This window comes from Macrosteles quadrilineatus, unplaced genomic scaffold (genome assembly GCF_028750875.1).
Source record: "Macrosteles quadrilineatus isolate MER2022 unplaced genomic scaffold, UCM_ALF_1.0 Scaffold_4__1_contigs__length_99947679, whole genome shotgun sequence".
NCBI lineage: Eukaryota > Metazoa > Arthropoda > Insecta > Hemiptera > Cicadellidae > Macrosteles > Macrosteles quadrilineatus.
The window spans coordinates 4,023,681-4,045,679 of record NW_026542597.1 but is presented as its reverse complement, the minus strand read 5'-3'; the positions used below and the strand labels follow the sequence as shown (position 1 = coordinate 4,045,679).

Here is a 21,999-nt window from a genome sequence, read left to right as displayed (position 1 = left end):
TTAGCCTTAGGGGCTCAATATTTTCTCAGTTGCATTTAAATCATTTATTTTAATAAGTATTGTAGAGTTTGAATATCAAGTATTTTTGGTGAAGTTAATTAGTTAGTTACAAAGAATACATTAGACCTAAATGCATATACAATGGTTCATTTACTGTAAACAAATAAGGTATGTTATTAAGATATGTATATAGGAATCTCGTTGTTTAAGAGAAAAAAAATTGTATATTAAACTGTAATTTAAGAAAATAATTGAATTTGTTGAATAAATTATACTTCCATATAATAATAGAAATTATTAATTTGTAACAGAAAATTGTAATCTTTGATATAAAAAATAAGTGAAAAAATCACTGTCTTGGATTTTTAAGTTTTCTTTTGAATGTAAGGAAAAGGAAACAATTTAATTTCAGATTTTGTATACTTGTAATCTAAATTAATCGTTTCCAAGAATTTGTGTCTATATTTTCTATTAGCTAACTAAAAAAGAATATAGATATAAAAAATAAATGTGTAAACTTAATTCCAGTACCAAGTTAAGTCTGTTTTAAGACCCAAGTTTTGCATAGCATGTTTAGGCCTAAGCATTTAATACATGATATCTCCAGTTGCCTACTGAGATAATAATTTGCCAATCTTTAAAGTCCTATCTGCTTATCTTTTAAAGGAAACAGTGGAACTAATCAGTTAAGTTGATAAAGAAAATTGTCATTTGAAAACATAAAGAAGCTTGTGTAATCAATCATTTGTAAACCTCGACATTGGTTTTTAATGATTTTGGATCAACTGTGTAGTTTTTAAACAATTACAAACCTCTGAATAGGTCTACTGGTTCAAACCTGAGGGCCAAACTTGCAGCTTTAAAAATTATAAAGTGGCAATTTTAATAAGTCCACTATCCAACTTTACTTAAATATTAATTAAACCCCTTCTTTTATAGGAAAAATGAAGTAGGAAAATAATAAATGCACAAAATAAAATTATTGCTTTTATTAGTCCCTTTGTCTCTGAAAGATAAAAATATACATCTAGATCTCAGTATATCAGGATAGTGTAGAAAACATTCCACGAAATAATTAGTCTATAAAATATTTGGCTCAAAATATAAAAATTATCTAAAAACTATTGGTAACAATTAATTCAATGCTTAGCCTAAAATATACAAGCTAGTCTTACAACAAAAATAAGTACTTAATTCTTACAGATTGTCTAGTACACTTATTGACGATAACAGTAAGTGAAAATAAACAGTGAGAGAATAATAAACAGTGGTAGAAATAAATTTAAAGCACTTGTGAAGGGCTGTAGTAAAAATATAGCAAGCATAATTAATTTAGTTGTTCAATTGTTTAGAGCGAAAAATCCCTTATAGATCAGTACTGTTACAAACAGTGTAAATTACTTTTTCCTACAGTCACATGACAAAGTGAACTTCTTTGCACAGATTATGGTACAGAAAGTTGCTAATTGCTGCATCCATACTTACTTTTGCCGCACCCTTTTACTTTTGCCGCACACCAGTATTCCAACCAAACAACACAAAACAGCGTGCTTTTACTAGGCACGTAATACGTGTACGCTTGAAAATAAGTTGGCAACACTTAAAGATATTACTACGATCAGCTGGTGCAGCTTTCCCATTTCGTTCGATGTTTGGATTTATACCTCACCTAATACGTGTTGTACAGTGTTTGAAAGACTAATTATTTATATGCTTTATCTTAATAGTAATTGTAGGAAAAATATAATGTGTAACGCGAGTGCAAACTGCCTTTGCTGCACTCGAGAAACTTTGAGTAAACATTTCTCTCGTGTGCAGCAAAGTGCCACTTCGCCCACTAGTTGCACAAATAACTCTTACAAGTTCTTTTATTTACATTCTGTCATCACACTCCTAAACAGATGTAAATTAGTTAAATTATTTGGTATTAGGTTGGTAAAACTTCAGCTAGTTGTATAGTAAAACCAGTTATGCTTATTCAATTTGGATTGTCAAATCAAAGTGAACAATCCAAACTTGCAAGTCAATTTGACCATGTATGCAAACATTGGTTCAAATCGGAAGTTCATGCCAGACATTTATCTGGGAGCTTCAGTTCAGTTCAAATCAGCTGTTCATTCAATTCAAACTGTCAAGCCGAATTGAACATGTAGCCTAATAGACTCATGGGAGGAAATTTTTCAGAAGATCAATAATTTAAGTTGATAACAGATTTATCAACCAGAGCCCTCCACAAGTACTAAGTAAGAAGACATCAACTATAGCTAGTTAGATCAGTCAAGTTAGGGTTGGTTTGCTAGGTCTAGACATTCACTATACTAACAAAGGTACAATACTTTGTGCTTAGAAGATCCTATCATTATTGTCAGTTATTTAAAACCTTAATGTCCTTTATAACTATCAACCCATTTCCATTATTAAACTGTTTTTAATGCACTGCTAAATTAAGGTATAATACAGTCTATTAAAAAAAATTGAATAAAAGAAGGTATTGCTTACAGTAAGTTTATTGCTTGTTTTTAAAAGGCTCTACTGTAAATTAGAGGTCTACAAACATTGAAAATTCTTAATTTCTCCACACTAACTCAAAGGGTTAAAGTTAAAACGGTGTTTTTAAAACCATTTAAAACCTACTTTTGTCCTGAAGAAAATGATATTACTTACTACCGGTACTTAGTAAATTCAGAATATTAGGATGCAAATTCCGTTGTAAAAATTAATGTATCTCAATAAATCAAAAGATATATATTTTTAATCTAAATATCTATCTTAGTCTTTAACTTTTTATTTTTTAGTTAGTGATAAGCTAATCTAAAGACGTGCTTCTTCGGTTTTGGAAAATGAAAAGGTATGTGCTCATTTACTTTAATTTATATTTTTTGATGATCTATTTTGACTTAAATATTAAGAAAGGAACTTGTAACAATTGGTACAGTAGTCCAGCAGCTAGCTATACTTTAGTGTGCAAACTTGCGTATACCGGTACTCAATATTCTTGCATAACGTTTTAGTTTGATGTCTAGGGAGTTTAAAAAACCTGGGTGTTTGCCTCCTACCCACCACGTTTTCCGGCTATGACGTAATCAAAATGGCGGCCATTGATTTTTAAAAAGCGTATATTTCGCAAACTATTTGTCGGATCGGAATGAACTTTTTTTTATTTGAAAGATAAGTTTAAATGCTATCTGTTTTACATTTACACATTTGTTGTATGTTTAGTAAATTTTTCGTAATTTTGCAAAAACCTGTATTTTTTTGTGTGTTATTTTTGTTTGTAACGTTTTATTGATACAGTATATCAAAAACCACCAGGGGAAAAAGTTGTAGAACATTTAAAAAGCTTTACAAAAATACCAAATTCGATATGTTTTACTCAAAATATTACGTCAGGAAACTAGATATATCTCATAAAAACACCTATTTTGGCGCAAAAACGCCTATTAGTCCGGCATCTAGGGCAGTGCACAAGTCTTATATAGACAGTTTTACCATTCAATGTTGATGTATGTGTCTAAATAAGTGTTTTCAACTCGGGTGTCACTTCTGCACCCACTGCAGTTTCCGGTTATGACGTCATCAAAATGGCGGAAAGGGCTATATTAAAAATAACTATATTTTACATACCATGTATCGGATCGGAATGAGCTTTTTTTTGTTTAAAAGATAAGTTTACATGCTATCTTTCATACATTTACACTTTTGTTGTATGTTTAGTGCATTTTTCGTAATTTTGCAAAAACCTATATTTTAAAATATTTTTGTGATATTTTTGTTGATTACGTTTTATTGATACAATATATCAGAAATAACTTGAAGAGAAGGTTGTAGCACGTTAAAAGGGCTTTACAAAAGTACCGAATTCGATATGCTTTACTCAAAGGATCACGTCAAGAAACTAGAAAAATCGTACAAAACAACCTAATTTGGCGCAAAAACTCATATAAATCCGACACCGATGGCTGTGTACGAGTCATATATAGACAGTTTTACCATTCAATGTTGATGTATGTGTCTATAGAAGTGTTTTTAACTCAGGTATCACGTCTGGACCCACTGCAGTTTCCGGTTATGATGTCTTTAAAATTGCTACATGTTACGATTTCACCAACTATTTTACTTAAAATAAGACCTTTATCCCCCTTTATGCAAATAAAAGCACAACAAATCAATGTAATTAGTCCATAGGAAGTTTCCCACTATATAAATACCCCCGGTGCAGCAATCCTGTCGACTAAGCGAATTTCAATTTGCCTGGATTGATTTTTCAATTAATATATTAAATTAACATTGTTTAAGAGTGCCTAGGTTTGCTGCTCAAGGGAAACTAATAAAGTGGATTTTTTATTAAAATATTAATGGCTTAGTGTTGGATAAATAAATCTGCCAAGTTTGATCAAAATATATCCATAAACAAGCCAACTACTACATTTACAATATTGTCCATAAAAATAACATTGGAATTTTAAATGAAAAATGTTTTTATTTTCTCCTTAACCAATAACCGTACAAAAACATTTTTACATACTACATTATTTGTTTTTTGAAGGTCTTTCAAAAGGTTCGGAGAAAAATTGATAAATTTTGTGTTATAGGGGTAAAAAAAGAGAAATGGAAATTCGCTTAGTCAACAGGATTGCTGCACCCGGGGTATTTATATAGTGGGAACATTCCTATGGACTAATTACATTGATTTGTTGTGCTTTTATTTGCATAAAGGGGGATAAAGGTCTTATTTTAAGTAAAATAGTTGGTGAAATCGTAACATGTAGCAATTTTAAAGACATCATAACCGGAAACTGCAGTGGGTCCAGACGTGATACCCGAGTTAAAAACACTTCTATAGACACATACATCAACATTGAATGGTAAAACTGTCTATATATGACTCGTACACAGCCATCGGTGTCGGATTTATATGAGTTTTTGCGCCAAATTAGGTTGTTTTGTACGATTTTTCTAGTTTCTTGACGTGATCCTTTGAGTAAAGCATATCGAATTCGGTATTTTTGTAAAGCCCTTTTAACGTGCTACAACCTTCTCTTTAAGTTATTTCTGATATATTGTATCAATAAAACGTAATCAACAAAAATAACACAAAAATATTTAAAAATATAGGTTTTTGCAAAATTACGAAAAATGCACTAAACATACAACAAAAGTGTAAATGTATGAAAGATAGCATGTAAACTTATCTTTTAAACAAAAAAAAGTTCATTCCGATCCGATACATGGTATGTAAAATATAGTTATTTTTAATATAGCCCTTTCCGCCATTTTGATGACGTCATAACCGGAAACTGCAGTGGGTGCAGAAGTGACACCCGAGTTGAAAACACTTATTTAGACACATACATCAACATTGAATGGTAAAACTGTCTATATAAGACTTGTGCACTGCCCTAGATGCCGGACTAATAGGCGTTTTTGCGCCAAAATAGGTGTTTTTATGAGATTTATCTAGTTTCCTGACGTAATATTTTGAGTAAAACATATCGAATTTGGTATTTTTGTAAAGCTTTTTAAATGTTCTACAACTTTTTCCATTGGTAGTTTTTGATATACTGTATCAATAAAATGTTACTAACAAAAATAACACAAAAATATTAAAAAATACAGGTTTTTGCAAAATTACGAAAAATTTACTAAACATACAACAAATGTGTAAACGTAAAACAGATAGCATTTAAACTTATCTTTCAAATAAAAAAAAGTTCATTCCGATCCGACAAATAGTTTGTGAAATATACGCTTTTTAAAAATCAATGGCCGCCATTTTGATTACGTCATAGCCGGAAAACGTGGGGGGTAGGAGGTAAACACCCAGGTTTTTTAAACTCCCTAGACATCAAACTAAAACGTTATGCAAGAATATTGAGTACCAGTATACGCAAGTTTGCACACTAAAGTATAGCTAGCTGCAGGACTACAGATAAAAAATAAAGATTTTGATATTACGTGATACAAATTAACACAGATCAAGGATTGTCAAAATAACATTGACAAACATTAGGTTGTAGTAATGTAGAAGTTTCTGTTAAAAGCATAAAGAATAACAGATTAAGTTTGTTAAAAGAATAGCAATGCATTAAAAAGTGGTTTAGTGTAGTAAATTTACTTGAATGATATACATGACATCCTCATATAAGTGCAAACAATAAAATAGACACATTCAACATCAGAATCTATGAAATTCTTTGTACAAGAATACTTTCTACAAAGTTAAAAGCTAAAAATTCCAGTTTTTAAGGTTTGATAAAATAAACGCATTGTTCTAAACAAAATAAAGTACCATTTTTAAAGTACAGTAGATTATGTGGTATGGTTACTAGTTACTAAAATCACATTTAGCTTTTTAAAACAAAATCAAGTCTAATAAGCTTAATTGCACATGTACACAATAACCTAGAAAAAATATCAATATTTTTACTTGATACTATTTGAGTTTCCTTTACTGTTACTTTATTTAAATTTTAGACAAAAAAAGAGTTGTGGCGATCTTATTTCCTGTTCATGTTGACAATCACAAAAGTCAATAGGGTCACAAATATATTAAGTAGAATGCTGTCATAATATTAGAGAAATGAGCTAAAGGCTTGTCTAGTCAGTAAAATGTTTTAATCTAACTTGGTGTGGTAAACAAAAACCATACAAGGGACATTTTACAAATATTTCCCAAAAAATGTAAATGCAAAATACTGAGTTTATTTTGATTTAAGTAATTTTAAATGGAACTATTTTTAATTAATTACCATTTTCTAAACTTTAACTTTTTTGTTTACATTTAAAAGATATACTTACTTATACTGTATACTGATAATGTATAGCTTTAATTCAGATTTTATTATAAAAAGTTCAGATTACTGGTAAATAGATAGTGTACAATGGATCCTGGAGGAAAAGTTTATAGTAAATGAAAAATGTCTTTAAAAGGTCGAAGAAATAAAAACAGCCCTTATTCATGCATTAAAAAAAATTTCCTTAAAATAATAGTAATTCCATACAGCAGCTAAACAGATTATCCAATAATTTTGGTTAATCAAATTCATACCAATCACTCTCTAATTTATCCAAAACAGGGACAGTTAAAACAAGTAAGAAAATCACAGAAGTTTTAGGCAATTACTACAAGACTGTACAAGACTAATAAGACTATACATCGACATTAACACATCTATGGTGTTTTAATTGTCCAAATGTACATTGGTAAGACCTTTTCTACAGTATCACATTTATTTCTTTAAACAGCCAAACCCAGCACAAATATAGACATGGGAAATGAATAGAGGTAGAAACCTCAATGTAATGTAATATTGGAGCAATTTTTAGAAATTCAAACGCTTTTTCGTAATCTACAAACAAATTATTACTAAATAAAAACTCTATAGGTGTGGAAAATGTTCCTATTTACACTAAAATGAGTTATTTAAGTTCCTCACTGACACAAAATAATAAGCTTTGATAATGAGATATATAAGATTAAATATTGCTTGTATTGTATATATTTTTTGTGTGTGAATATATTTTGTTTCTATTTCTTGTAGAAAGGTAGGGAATTTTTCTGTTGATAGGTAAAAACTGTCACTCAGTGCACAATTTATTTCCTAAAAAAAATTAAATAACAGATAAGTGTAAGAGGAACATTTTCCTTCAATACAAGACAGAGATTGGTGTCCCTAGCTACCTAAACAGTGACTAGATAACGGCGATGTTAGAGGTGACGATATGGCTACATGGTCAATAATATTCTCATGACTGATAAATCAACTTTCAAAAAAAAGTAAAATTTGGTAAAAATGTATAAAAAATGTTTTGAAAGCACCTGAATCCAGTAACAATTTTTTTAGTAAATTGGAACTAAAAGGCAGTATTTATTTAAAGCAAATCTGTGCAATACTTCTACTGATATCATAAACAACAAAAACTTTCTGCCATACACTTAAATAATACAGTTTAAAATATGACTAGGTCTAGTAAGTTAGAAAAATGCTTTATGGGCTGGACAAACTTTACAAAATGTCAACCCAAACAAAAGGTAACAAATGTATAATTGGAGTATTGATTGTAACCAAGTAAACAAAAGTGAATGTGAGCTTACATTCCCGAAAAATTGTTATGCATTAAACAACACTGCAAAATTGTTACACATTCACTAAAAAAACGTAGAAAATAAAATTTTATATTTATGATTATGTTTTTGATTAACTGCAAACAAAAGGTAAAAATTTTGATAAAGGTAATTTAACCAATACAGGTACTTAAAAATATAAGGAAAATGAGTATAAATTGTATTCCAAAGGGCTCAAGAGCTGGAATAAAATACCCCCGCCGCAGCAAACCTGCCGTCTAAGCGAATTTCCATTTGGCCGAATTGATTTTCAATTGATCTATTTAAATAACAATAGGTTTAACGAGTACCTAGGTTTGCTGCTACAAGGAAACTAATAAAGTAGTGTGTTTTTACAAAAATATTGATAGCTTACTATAAAATAAATAAATTTGCCAAGTTTGATCAAAATATATCCATAAACAAGCAAACTACAACATTTTACAATATTCTCCATAAGAATAACATGGGAATTTTAAATTTAAAATTTTTTTAGTTTTATCCGTAACCAATAACCGTACAAAAACACTTTGATATATACTGAATTGTTTGTTTTTTTAAGCTCTTTAAGAAGGCTTAGAGAAAAATTGGGAAATTTTGTGTTTTGAGGGTAAAAAGTGAGAAAAACCAATTTTTACCCCATAAAACCCCCCATAAAACCCTGTTCCCATGGTCCGATCATGCTGGATCGCGAACTCATTCAAGTTTATCCCGCCTTACACCTTCAAACCAAATTTCATCAAAATCGGATAAAAATTACTCAAGTTATCGTGTTCACGGACACATATATATATATATAAATCTATATATATATATATATACCTATATATATATATATATATATATATACATATATAAAAATTTGAACGAATGGTGTTTTTGGCCTCTGGGGACATTAAAATGAAAAAGTAAATCGGTCCCGGGCCTAAGTCTTACCATGAGACCTACGGTAATAGCTACTTCCCTATAGGGAAATTCGCTAAAAAGACCATACAAATCTTATTTGATAATTAATCATTCATTTATAATTTATAATTTGATATTCATATTAACTGAAATACTTTGAAGGGGGTAGAGTAAAATTCAAAATGCTAGGCAATTGCACCCTATCACCTCACCCCCCCCTGAAACCATCCTGGAGCCACCTCTGATGTTAAGTTGTTATGAAGGAAATTTGTGAAGAAAAATTTGTATCTTGTTCCTGTCACCAGAGTCACGATATCAGCAGTACCTAGACCAGTATTGCACAAACTGGCAATGATTCATATCATTAAATACTCAAAAGTAAAAAAAACTGGAGCCAATCGACCCTCACATCACCAAACCTCACTTTAGTTGAGAGATTCTACCGACACCGACAGCGCAGGTAGTTCACAGCGGTGTTTGTAGCAACCGTTGCGACCGCCCGGGGGTCGTAGCGGAATCTCCTCTATCCTCTCCAGATCATGCGCAGCCCCTGCGGAGTTCTGCTTGAACAGTCGAGGAGTGCTCTTCACCTCCGAGTCCTCCCGGTCCACGCTGAACTGCCGTTTGAGAAACCTTGAGTTTCGCGGCTTAACTTGACCATCGCTCGGTGAAAGACAACGGTAATGGTTGTAAGCGCTACTCAAGTCTGGCTCTTCCGATCTGGAAAATTGGGATTGACGATAATGCAGAAAGTAAGATACTGTGTGTGCTTAGAATAAAGCTCAAAATCCTCACATCTGGATTTTAAAACAACTTTAAAATTAAATGTTTACAAGCTTTTGAGAGGGGAATACAGTTAATAAGAGGAGGGAAGACCTTAACTCTTCAGTTAGTGGACAAACAGCTTAATTATGAAATTAAGTTGATCTATAGTTATAGTTATGTTTCAGTTTCATCTAACATCATAGAAATTGAAATAGAAATCCGTGCAAAAATTTGAACTTGAGGTTATTATACTTTAAAAACCCTACTGAACGCAAATCTATCTTTTCTTCATTGTCAGAGGCTGATAGATATTTTGTTGGTTTCACTCACTTTCATTTTTGACTGAAGACAATATCCAGGATTCATCAGGTACAATGACAAGATACTCATACATATTACACACAACTATTCAAGAATATCGAGTCCAATATTTTGAAGGACAGAAAAAAGTTTCACTTCCTCTGAGCTAGAAAACATTTTTTGTCCATCATGCTGGTTGTGTGATGAGTGTATATATGTGTTTGTTATCACATACAGGGTGTATATAAAGTCCCGCACATGCTTAATATTTTCTAAATGACAACAGATAAATCAATAAGATTTGGTACATCAACACCACACCTAAAAATCTACTTTTTCAAGGAACTATGAATTTTCTGTCATTGCAAGGAGTCAGAAGGAAATCTTAAATAGGAACATGATAAGACAGAAAATTGATAGTTCCTTGATAAAGTAGATTTTTAGGTGTGGTGTTGATGTACCAAATCTTATTGATTTATCTGTTGTCGTTTAGAAAATATTAAGCCCGTGCGGGACTTTATATACACTCTGTATAATGAGTCTTGCATATCATAAGACAAAAATAAATGTGAGTGAAGCCCATAAAACGTTAAATATTGACCATTGTCTACCATTTATTAAATAATACCTTGCCTGATAGTATGCAATTTAAAAATAAAATGTCAGACTGTGGATTTGATGACAAAACGTACCTTCTGCCAAGGGAGTTCAAGTTAGTCGTGCTCTTGGAAGTGTTGATGAAAGACACACCCAGCAGGTCAACATTGGCCTCAGATGTAGAGAAGGGTGTGGAGATGCCAGATTGGGCAGCAGACGACATCCTCTGGTCTGTTGAGAGACTCTTCTTGACGGGAGGTTCTGGAGATTTGACATCATGTAAGGTGATGTTGCCTTGGTCAAACGTCATCTGTCTCTTCCATCGCTTTCTGTAAGCAGGGTACTTGTAAAGGAACAGATTTTTAACCATGGTTGTTCTACTCTGATGTTCTTCGATTTGAGAGAAATATGACACACATCGTCGTGTTGATTCACATACATCATATACGGTGCGTCACAGTTTCGTCACAGTCAAAAAAATTTATTCTTAATGGGCTTTCTTTTGCGCTATCTACACTCATCCAAAGCAATTCTGAAAAAGCTCCTGCAGTCGCTTTGCCGGCATCTGTCAATCAATTTCAGATTTCTTCCCACTGATTATGGGATTGTTTGGACGCTTGACAGACGTTTGATGTAATGTATGTGTTTTAATTTTAAAAATAGTGATTTTGTTATTTAAATGATATTTAATGATGATGATATTTAATGATATTAAATGATATTTAAGCCGCGAAACTCAAGGTTCCTCAATTGATTTGTAACAATCTTCAAGATGGACGATAGAAACATTTTTAGAGTAGTTTGAAAAAATAACATCACTGTAAATAAAGTGACAGAAGACTTACTGAAAGTAACGGACTGACAGACGACTAAAGATGCGACTGAACTGTGACTGGACTGATGTGTGGCAATCGACCTTTAGTCAGTGGATGATATCATGGGAGGTAAAAGATATAGTTTCTCTTGCAATGAATTAGTCCATTAAATCACTAAATAGCATTGGATACAAGGAAATATAAATCTGTATTGCACCTTCAGAAATAATTCATGAAGTACCTAATAAAGATAGGAAATTAAAGCTAATTTTGTTGCATTTGGATTGGATCCCACGTTACCAGACGAACTCCCACCTTTAGATAAGACCAATAATGAATTAAATCAATACACCGTGTCAAGAAAATAACAAGTTTTGATGGGTGTGATCTTCATTTTATGTTTATTTTGATTGTGGGATTGTTAGTCATTAGTGTGACTAACTATGAATATATATGACAGCGATAATGTGAGTTTGCTTCCTGGATCAGTACAGTTTCAGTACAGTTATCAGTACAGTTCACTGTTATACTGTTTTAGCTCACTTCACGCTTTATTGGATACATTTAACCCACAAGCGGACACCGAAAAAAAAGCATTTGATTCGGTGGATCGATCAAAATTACTGAATAAAATGGAAATATTAGGAATTCGCGGCATAGCACTTAATTGGTTCAAAAGCTTTCTCTCTAATAGATCCCAGTTTGTTTCAATTTGTGGTGTATCTAGTGATAGAATGCCTGTAGACTACGGAGTGGTCCAAGGCAGCACCCTTGGGCCTATTTTGTTCTTATTATACATTAATAACATCTCTAAGTTAAATATTTTCGGAAAAGTGTTCTTATTTGCAGACGATAGTCTTATTTTCCTGCAGGGAAAAACTTGGCCCGAGGTTCGAGATAAGGCTTTGCATGATCTCATGATTGTAAAGAAATGGTTAAATCAAAACTTACTTTCATTAAAAATGTCAATAAAACAAAATACATGCCAATTTCTATTAATAAGATTACAGATTACAATCTAAATGACCTTATTATTCACGAGTGTGGTGATCAATATAACATTGCATGTGATTGTGCGTGCATAGAAAAAGTAAATTCGTACAAATACTTGGGTGTATTTTTTGACGAGCGTTTAAAATGGGACGTTCACATTATTTATTTAAAAAACAAAATAAGGAAATTCATTTTTGCTTTTAGACAAATGAGGGACATTCTAACATTCAAAGAAATAAGAATGACATACCACGCCTATGTTCAATCATTGTTGTCTTTCGGTATCATAGCATGGGGTGGCTGCTATAAAAGTATTATAGAACCTTTAAATGTTGCCCAAAAAACCATAATAAAAATAGGATTTGGAAAATGCAGACGATACCCGTCAGTCGCTTTATTTGAGGAAACGTCCCTTTTTTCTATTCGCCAACTTTACATTAAAAATATATTAATTCATATTTTCAAAAATTACAATAACATTTTCCATGAAATTGCACATTCACACAACACAAGGTATTCTTCAAGAGTTGGTATCACTACATTACAAAAACATTATTCCTTTTCTTCAACTAATTCCTTTTACATTTCTCATATTCTGTTTCGTAACATCGGCTCTTATTTCAATAACTTAGGCATCTTTGATTCATCTTCTCTCAATTTGTTTAAAATCAGGGTTAAAGAATTCCTTCTAAATCTAGGAACGGACGAGGCCGAACTTATCATCTCAGCTGATTACCGGCGTGTTTGACCTGACCCTTGTGCTGTGCTGTCCCTCCCCACCAACCCACCAGCCGACAGCCGTGCGCACAGCTCCTGGCCGTCACAACTGTATGGACACAACACAGCTGAATTTGCTCCCACTGTAATTATCTATCACCCATTTCATGTCAATTACATATCATTCATCCTCAAGAAAAATTCAAAAAATCTTTTTTTCCGTTTTTTATTCAATCTCTGTTTGAATTTTCAATCAAACAAGTTTAGGTCATTAAAGATTATATGCAACCCAGCAGACGCACAGGCAGAGTTTGTCTATGTCTGCTGATTCCACAAGACCATTCAATTATAACTAGCTACAAAATTATAAGTTTATTATGTTCGTTTTGCTAGTTTTAGTATAATTCAACATTAAGTTCACAACTTTGTTATTTCTTGTTTTGTTTTTGATTGTTTGATGTTGTAAACTTAATATTATAGTAAAAAGGTAATATTGTACTTTGTAGCAAATTTGACGGAATAAATCATTCATTCATTCATTCATTCATTCACCTCCTTTTGTTATAAATCAACACACTACTATAGTAATTCTCATAAATCAACAATAATACTTCAAAAATCAAACTAATCGTCCAAAGGTAATCCTCAACCGATGCCACTTTCTTCAGCAGCTACCACTTCAAACTTCTTATATTTAGGGAAATTATTTTCCTGGGTTGGCGCACCTGTCAGGCTTGTCGTCCAACAGCTGAGGATCCAGAGACATCTGGGTGATGAGACCAGGTCCTCGTACCCGTGTGTGGTGGACCACAGGCACCTCCAGGGAGAGATCCACAGAGCCACTGTCCTCCGAGCAGATCCTTGGGACTCCACCCCCCTGGCTCACACTCACTGCCTCGTCACTCACAGTGCTGGGGATACCCGTGCGGCCAAACTGGATCAAACTCTCGTCCAGGCTGTCAAACAGAGAATCATAATTACAGATATATTATATAACTGTACCTCATTAAGTAATAGTTGCAATTACTAGAAAAACAATCCAATTAATTATACATTGCTTATGGTCATCTTGTGGACTTATTTTGGGGTCTCGTTTTGTTTGGGCCAAGCGGGAATGTTACAATTTTACAACAAAGTTTAAATGTATACTCAAAACAAATCAAACTATACTTTTATCAATTATTGTGCATCATGTACGATGATAGACATGAAATGAAATGAAATACGTTTATTTATCCCAATATTGTACAGAAAGATACAGATAAATAAAATATCCCCGCCGCAGCAAACCTGCTGACTAAGCGAATTTCCATTTGTCTGAATTGATTTTCAGTTAAATATATTTTAATAACATTAGGTTTAACGAGTACCTAGGTTTGCTGCTACAAGGAAACTAATAAAGTGTGTTTTTGAGTAAAATATTGATAGCTTAGTACAAAATAAATAAATTTGCCAAGTGTGATCAAAATATATCCATAAACAAGCAAACTACAAGATTTGACATTATTCTCCATAAGAATAACATGGGAATTTTAAATTTACAATTTTTTAATTTTCTTTGTTACTAATAATCGAACAAAAATACTTTTATATACTAAATTATTTGTTTTTTTAAGCTCTTTAAAAAGGTCTAAAGAGAAATCGGGAAATTTTGTGTTTTGAGGGTCAAAAGTGAGAAAAACCAATTTTTACCCCATAAAACCCCCCGTAAAGCCCCGTTCCCATGGTCCGATCGTGCTGGTTCGCGAACTCATTCAAGTTTATCCCGCTTTACACCTTTAAACCAAATTTCATCAAAATCGGACAAAAATTACTCAAGTTATCGCGTTCACGGACGTATATATATATATATATATATATGTCTATATATATATATACATATATAAAAATTTGAACGAATGGTGTTTTTGGCCTCTGGGGACATCAAAATGAAAAACTAAATCGGTCCCGGGTCTATGTCTTACCGTGCCACCTACGGTAATAGCTACTTCCCTACAGGGAAATTCGCTAAATACTTCCCTATAGGGAAATTCGCTAAATACTTCCCTATAGGGAAATTCGCTAAAAAGAGAGCAAGATAACTATAGTAGTACAACTATAATTAATTGTTAATGAGTCTGCCATACTTATGGGATAGGCCTACATGGGCAGGTGCCTGTGCGTAGGCCTGGTTGTTATCAGTCTGCGAAATTTTAAGGGCAAAAACTGAATATGAGAGATTTTTTTTCTTAATTATTTAAAATAAAACTGATATGCGGTTGAGAATGTCGGCGACGACAACCAAAGCCAGTTCAATAAAAAAAGACATTTGGAGGGTGGGGGGGGGGGGGGGTCAAAGAATCAAGGATTTTTAGTCAGAGTCAAGTATGGTTTGGTCTAATCAAAGTCTCGGCCTCTTCTTTGGTAATGGAGTGCAGTAAAACAAGAATATGACTCTTGAATTTCTGTAATGAGGGTAAACTAAAAACGTGTTGAATATCATATTTTTGAATTAAATTTCGACAGAGGATCTGAGAAACATAAGAGCAGTTGGTAATTAGAACTGATTTATGTAGCTGAGGAACAGATATTCTAACATTGTGGGAGTATCTTGTAAAGTGCTGATGTGTGACTGCTGTAAGAATCGTGTTTGAGTTTTTGAATGTGTGATTAAGAAGGAACTGGATGAAAAGATGTCTGACCAGTAGTATTCCCGTCTCACGGAATAGAGCATCAGTGGATTACCTTTTATTTTTTATAAAAGCAGCTTTCAAAATTGATCTTTGAATTACATTCAAGGGTTCCAAGGTGGTGTGATAGCATACTCCCCAGCAAATAATTCCAAAAGATATCAAAGATTGCACATAAGCGAAATAAGCTCGCTTAACGTCATCCTCGTCTAAAATTTCACTCAATTGGTTAAAAGCATAGATATATTTACGAATCTTCTTCTTCAAGAAATCTACATGCTCAGTCCATTTCATTCGGTAGTAAAAAAAAACACCCAAATATTTATAATAATCTACCCTTTCAATGTACTCACAATTACAAGATAAGCTGTTATGGTTGCCGCAACAATGAATCTTCAAATTGTCTAGATTATAATCAGTGCTGATACTGAGTGATATGGGAAGGAATTTAGTCTTGGTTTATGAATATCTTCTCAACCAAAAATGTTTACCGGTATGTTATCAATGTGTTTCCCAAGTCATATTTGTTTTAGTAGCAGGGGCCCCACTTTGGCCCAAAACATGTGACAGGTATACATAGGCTGTCTGCTTTCCCGCTAAATGATGTAATCATATGTAGGTATTTCTAAATTAATTGTTAATATTTTTGATAAAAAGCGTTTACCTTGACCGGGTATCGAACCCCGGTCTCCTAGATGCAGGCCTGAAGCCTTATCTATAGGGCTACGACGCCAGTTACAGGTCCGGTGTTTATAGTGGTAAATGACAACCTCAATATCCTAATTTACATATACAGGGTGTGTAATAAAATAAAAAAAACATTCTATTTTTATTCTATTTTATATATATCTACATGCAGTAGTCCATAACAAATGCGAAACAATTGATAATTCCCGTATCCACTGCTAAAAACGGCTCAAAAAGGGCTTAACGGGGTTCGATACCCGGTCAAGGCACACACTTATCCATTATGTTAACAAATAAACAAGAATAGTTTAATAATTAATGCAATAGAAATACCTACATATGATGACACCATTTAGAGGGAACAGCTGGTGGGAAAGCAGACAGCGTACGTATACCTGTCACGTGTTTTGGGCCAAAGTGGGGCCCCTCCTACTGACACGTTTCATGTTCTTTTAAGATTAGGAAATGGAGCTAAAATGCTCAACCAACGACAGGATGAAGCAATTATTTTTATTTTTATTCCTATCCTGATTTACTTATTAACATAGTAATATAATTAATTCTACATCAAACTTTTCAATAAAAGGTTATTTTACCTTTACTAGTTGACCTAAAAGGTAATGGTAAAATGCTAAAATATTTTTCATGCTTCTTACCCATGGCTCTCTCTGTATGCATGAAACATAAAAAAAATTTATGATATGTCACTTTATGATGGACAATTGATTGAATAATAAGTTATCCTTTCTTGCACTTGAATAATAATTGGAATCTAAATTCATACCACTATTTCGTTTGATTGAAACATGCAGACCAATTTTGATGGAGATAGATAATCTGTCTGTGATTCTGTCACAGATTTTATCAGACAGTCATACTCTTAAACACACATTTAACACATTTGTTAACCTACCCGAGGGGTGGAGGAGATGGCAACTCCTTGTCGAACCCAGCCTTGCCCAACAGCCAGTATGTGGGCATCTTCCCTTTGCCCTTGATATCCGTCTCTCCCCGATACTCCAGCTGGAACTCTCCCAGCTCTTCCAGCTTCTTCTTTGTAGCTTCTGATATGTGTATCCTCCATGCCGCGCCTGGATAAATTCCTAAACTTATTAGTTTGAAATGGTTCTTTTTAAAATCTTCAAAATGCCGGAGATCCATAATTGTAACTAGATTTTATCCAGTTTTGATAATATATTATACTCATAAGGGAAAAGTCCTTTTCCAATGACAATGAGAAAATCTTGGATATCCTACAAGTTTCATATGTAAAGATTAGCATTTCAATTTAATCATCTTGACAATTCCAAAAAAACTTACTTCTTCTAAACAAACATATTTTTTTACGGGATGGTAAAATTTATTTCAACAAAATATAGAAAACATAGAATACTGGAAATTCATCAAGAATACTGGAAGGAGAATATGTAGACTACTAGAAATTTCTCATACTGGAAATATATATACAGGGTTGGGTTAGGCAAAAGTCTGGAACCCCCCAGTTAACTTTTTAACATGTTGCAGTAGGAAAACCAAACTCGGCACATATTTACAACATAAGAAATTGCACTTTTTCATCAAAGTCACCACTTTGCCCCAGCCTTGGTAAGGCCCCAAATTTTCAAATGTTAACACCTATCATGTGACCCCTCATTTTAAAGGGTTTATCAAGAGAAATTGAATGGTGCAAACTAAAGGTCAATATCGCATCCCTGATCAAAATGGCAGCCATTTTAATTAACTAAGATGAGCAAGCAAGATAAAGTCTAGACACCCCCAGTTACCTTAAAAAATTTAATATTTTAATAATGACCAAAAGGTGAGTTCTCTTTTTTTATAAAGGTATACTGAGTTTAGTTTTCCTGCTATAACCTGTTAAAAAGTTAAAAGGGGATATTAAAAAATGACTGCCATTTTGATTAGAGGTGCGATATTGACCTCTAGTTTGCGCCATTTAATTTGTCTTGAGAAACCATTTAAAATGAGGGGTCACATAATAGGTGTTTACTTTTGAAAATTTGCGGCATGTAATGTGCTTGATGAGTTAACTGCATACTGTTAGGGATAAGAGGAAATATTCTTACCAGAAGACTCCATCCTGGAAGCAGTGTTAACAGTGTCCCCAAAGAGACAGTACCTGGGCATTGTAAGACCAACCACTCCAGCACAACACGGGCCTACAAACAAAGCAGCAAAACAATAGTAACTCCCCACACTTTAATTGAAAATATCTACTAAACTTACTGTGGTTTTTGGTTTATTTAATCCTTCAAATAATAGAGAATTAATGAGTACTATCATACTAATATTATAAATGTGAAAGTTTGTGTGTTTGTTTGTTTGTTTGTTTGTTTGTTTGAAGTTCAATCAGGCATTAACTACTGGTCGGATTGTTTTGAAATTTGGTATGATGATAGCTTACATTCCCGATTAACATATAGACATATTCTTACCTCAAAAATCCTTTCGGGCTCCGCCCCAGGGGTTCTAGAGTTTCCCATGTTAACCTTATGAGTATTCACATTTAAAGGGAATTAAATAATTTTGCCGGCTGTTTCAACTACACAATTTGTTTCTATGATATTCAATAGCATTAAAAGGTTATACGGTTTACCAACAGGGTGCAGCACCATTGGTTCTTTATACATTTATGACAACAGCTAATTTGAACCAAGCAGCAACAAAAAACAGAGTGTAAGAACTTTACTTCTTTCTATTGTTTAGGTGAAGTGGTAGAACATTATGGCTATGGTAGATGTTCTATATACTATAGTATACGGTAGATTATAGTAAATTAAATTTTCTCAAAACGTGTCCTCTCTCATTGCAAATGCAAAGCACGAGTATTTAACTACAATAAGCATTGTATACTAACCCCGTACGAAGGACGGGTACGGTACTCAGCTAGTCTATCATATAATATACTGTTTATTATTGATTAAATTAATAGTACCGAGGTACTCTATCAAGTTATCATAGTAAATTACCTGTGTGAAGACCAATTCGTAGCCTCAGCGGAGTGTAGGGCAAGTGTCTGATCTTGAACTTGCCACTCTGATGTAGCAGATCCAGGGCCATGGTAGCTATCTGGTTGGCATGGTCTGACATACGCACTGGCAGTCCCCCTACCACCATGTATGCATCTCCTATTGTTTCTACCTGTGAAGATAGGATAACATCTTTGAACATCAACAGAACCAAGTTTTGCTGGTTACCATTTTTGCAAAATAAAATATCCTGACATTACTGTATAAATAATTTTTTTGTTATTGTCTACCACAGTTTGAGTTTTTATCAAAGAACTAGCTGATGTACCCGTGCTTTGCAACGGGAAGAGGACACAAAAAAGAAACATTTTTATCTTTACATCTGTTGCATATAATAAAGTTACACATCCACCAATGCTTTTAGAAACAAAATTCAACTTTTATGGCCTTAATAGAAACGTTTAAGTTATCATTTTTAAATCTTAATTGATTTTAAATCTTGTGTAGGCTGATATGAGAAAAACTTACCATATCTTCGAATAAAACTTTCACACACATGATTTACCTTCATCTCCCTTTGTGCATACCTTTTTTCTTTATTTTTGAAATTTTAAATTTCTATTTTGAAGTTGCAAAAATACTAATTTTTTTATTTAAATGAACATTTTTTTAATTTTACTCTTTTTCATATTAAATCACAAATTCTTCCATCTTCAGTTTCTTCACTCACAATAAATCATTAGCAAAACTAAGTCAGCTGTTATAATCTTTAGAAATATTATTGTGCCTTATCAATAGTCTTTTGAAATATTAAAAAAACTATATCTGTACTATAAAAAATGTTAAACAAATAATTTTAGTATTAACGACAGCAGACAAAACTAATATGATTATCAAAGCATCAAGGACCAAGGACAAAAAAATGTAATAGCAAATACAGTATATGTTTCATTGCATCTCTGATTCTACTCTACAAAAATATCAACAAACAACTTAATATCATACCAGTTCTTTTAATCAGTTCCATCGTCTATTGCCTTTACATTTTCACACTTACCATTAAGTAAACATGGTAACAGATATTTAATTGATTTTAGAAACAAAAGAACACTGTGTACTGCTTAGTTTTATTATATTTTCCTTTCATTTAATTTAATCAGTGATGTGACAAAACACAAATAATAAATTTATCAAATAAAGTAAATGTGAACTGAAAACTATGTTAAGATAAAATAATAGTATTTAAATCAACGATATACAATTTAGTTATTGATGATATTCTTTAGTTTAATTTAAGCATTGGTATAGTAGCAAAACACAATAACTAAATTTACCTAAATATACATATAAAAAAAACAATGTGATGTGAAATAAAGTTATGTTAAGTTAATCTTACACATGTTAAGCAGTTCGAATTTACTTAAAGTAGACTCCAAATTCATATAAAACATCTATACATTGTTATTTTCTTATTGTTTCCATTAAAAAATACCAATAACATTATTTTCATAACACTTAAGACACCTTAAAATCAAAAGTAGAGCCTGAGGTGATGCAGCAATGCGTTTAGAATATTTTGTTATTTCTATAATCATTGACATAGTTTTTGAATAAATGATCTTTGATAAATTTTTAGATTAAATAAACCAACCACATAATTGTATGAAATATTATATTAAATTTCATTGGATCAGCTGTCTTAAAATGTGAAATATGCAATTTGGCAGTTCTTCTTGTTTACATTGAAATGTCAAAGCAAATGTAAACATTGTGAGTATTCTCATTGCAGCCATGGAGACCAATCAATATTTACTTTTAAAATCCTCACCTCAGAACCTTTAAAGCCAAAGGGGCAAAGCCCATGGTCAGTATGGAAGTGTGAATAGTCCTATAATGGTCCTTGGTATGGTAACTATATTTTTGTAAAATTTAAGCCCAGTTGGTTCAGTAGTTTTTGCACCTATTAGTAATACACATACAGACACCATTAGATTTTTATATAATAGTATAGATATAGATATAGATTACAAACACTAAGTTCTCATATCTTTGTAGATGTCCTGTGGATCGAAACTCTGTCGCTTTCACATTGAAGTCTAAGATCCTCATTTGGCTTACAACACACATATCAACCATAATTTACTCATTAACTCTCATTTAGCTTTTACAAACACATCAAATTTCTAGATGGTGCAAATGAGATCCACTAAAGTAAAAATGCCTTACATATCATAGAAGCAGTAAGGGTTCTAAAGATAATTGATCTGTGATCTTATGGGTCTTGTGAACTATTTGTTCAGTTTTTGTTTTTAAAGAATATATCTCTACACCATTTTACTTACTTTGCAAAGACTAGACAAAATGAGCCTTTCAAATAGGACTACGGTATAGTAACAGTAAGTGTTATGCAAATGAACTTCTTCAAATCAAACAACGTTCAATTTAAAAACTTCTAATAC

The 21,999-nt window shown here is 32.6% G+C and overlaps 1 protein-coding gene across 1 annotated transcript in view; it reads right to left on the bottom strand.

The window, feature by feature from the left end:
• Positions 1 to 9,435: 9,435 nt before the first annotated feature.
• The window catches only part of LOC128991689 (guanylate cyclase D-like), a 136,195-nt gene continuing 123,631 nt past the window's right edge, over positions 9,436 to 21,999 (bottom strand). Inside the window, exons 18-24 of the mRNA XM_054414789.1 lie at positions 19,541 to 19,712; positions 18,638 to 18,730; positions 17,467 to 17,644; positions 17,210 to 17,221; positions 13,923 to 14,153; positions 10,759 to 11,001; positions 9,436 to 9,730 (exon numbers count right to left, since the gene is read on the bottom strand). Of these exons, the coding sequence (XP_054270764.1) occupies positions 9,436 to 9,730; positions 10,759 to 11,001; positions 13,923 to 14,153; positions 17,210 to 17,221; positions 17,467 to 17,644; positions 18,638 to 18,730; positions 19,541 to 19,712 (1,224 nt within the window). The remainder of the gene's footprint in view (positions 9,731 to 10,758; positions 11,002 to 13,922; positions 14,154 to 17,209; positions 17,222 to 17,466; positions 17,645 to 18,637; positions 18,731 to 19,540; positions 19,713 to 21,999) is intronic.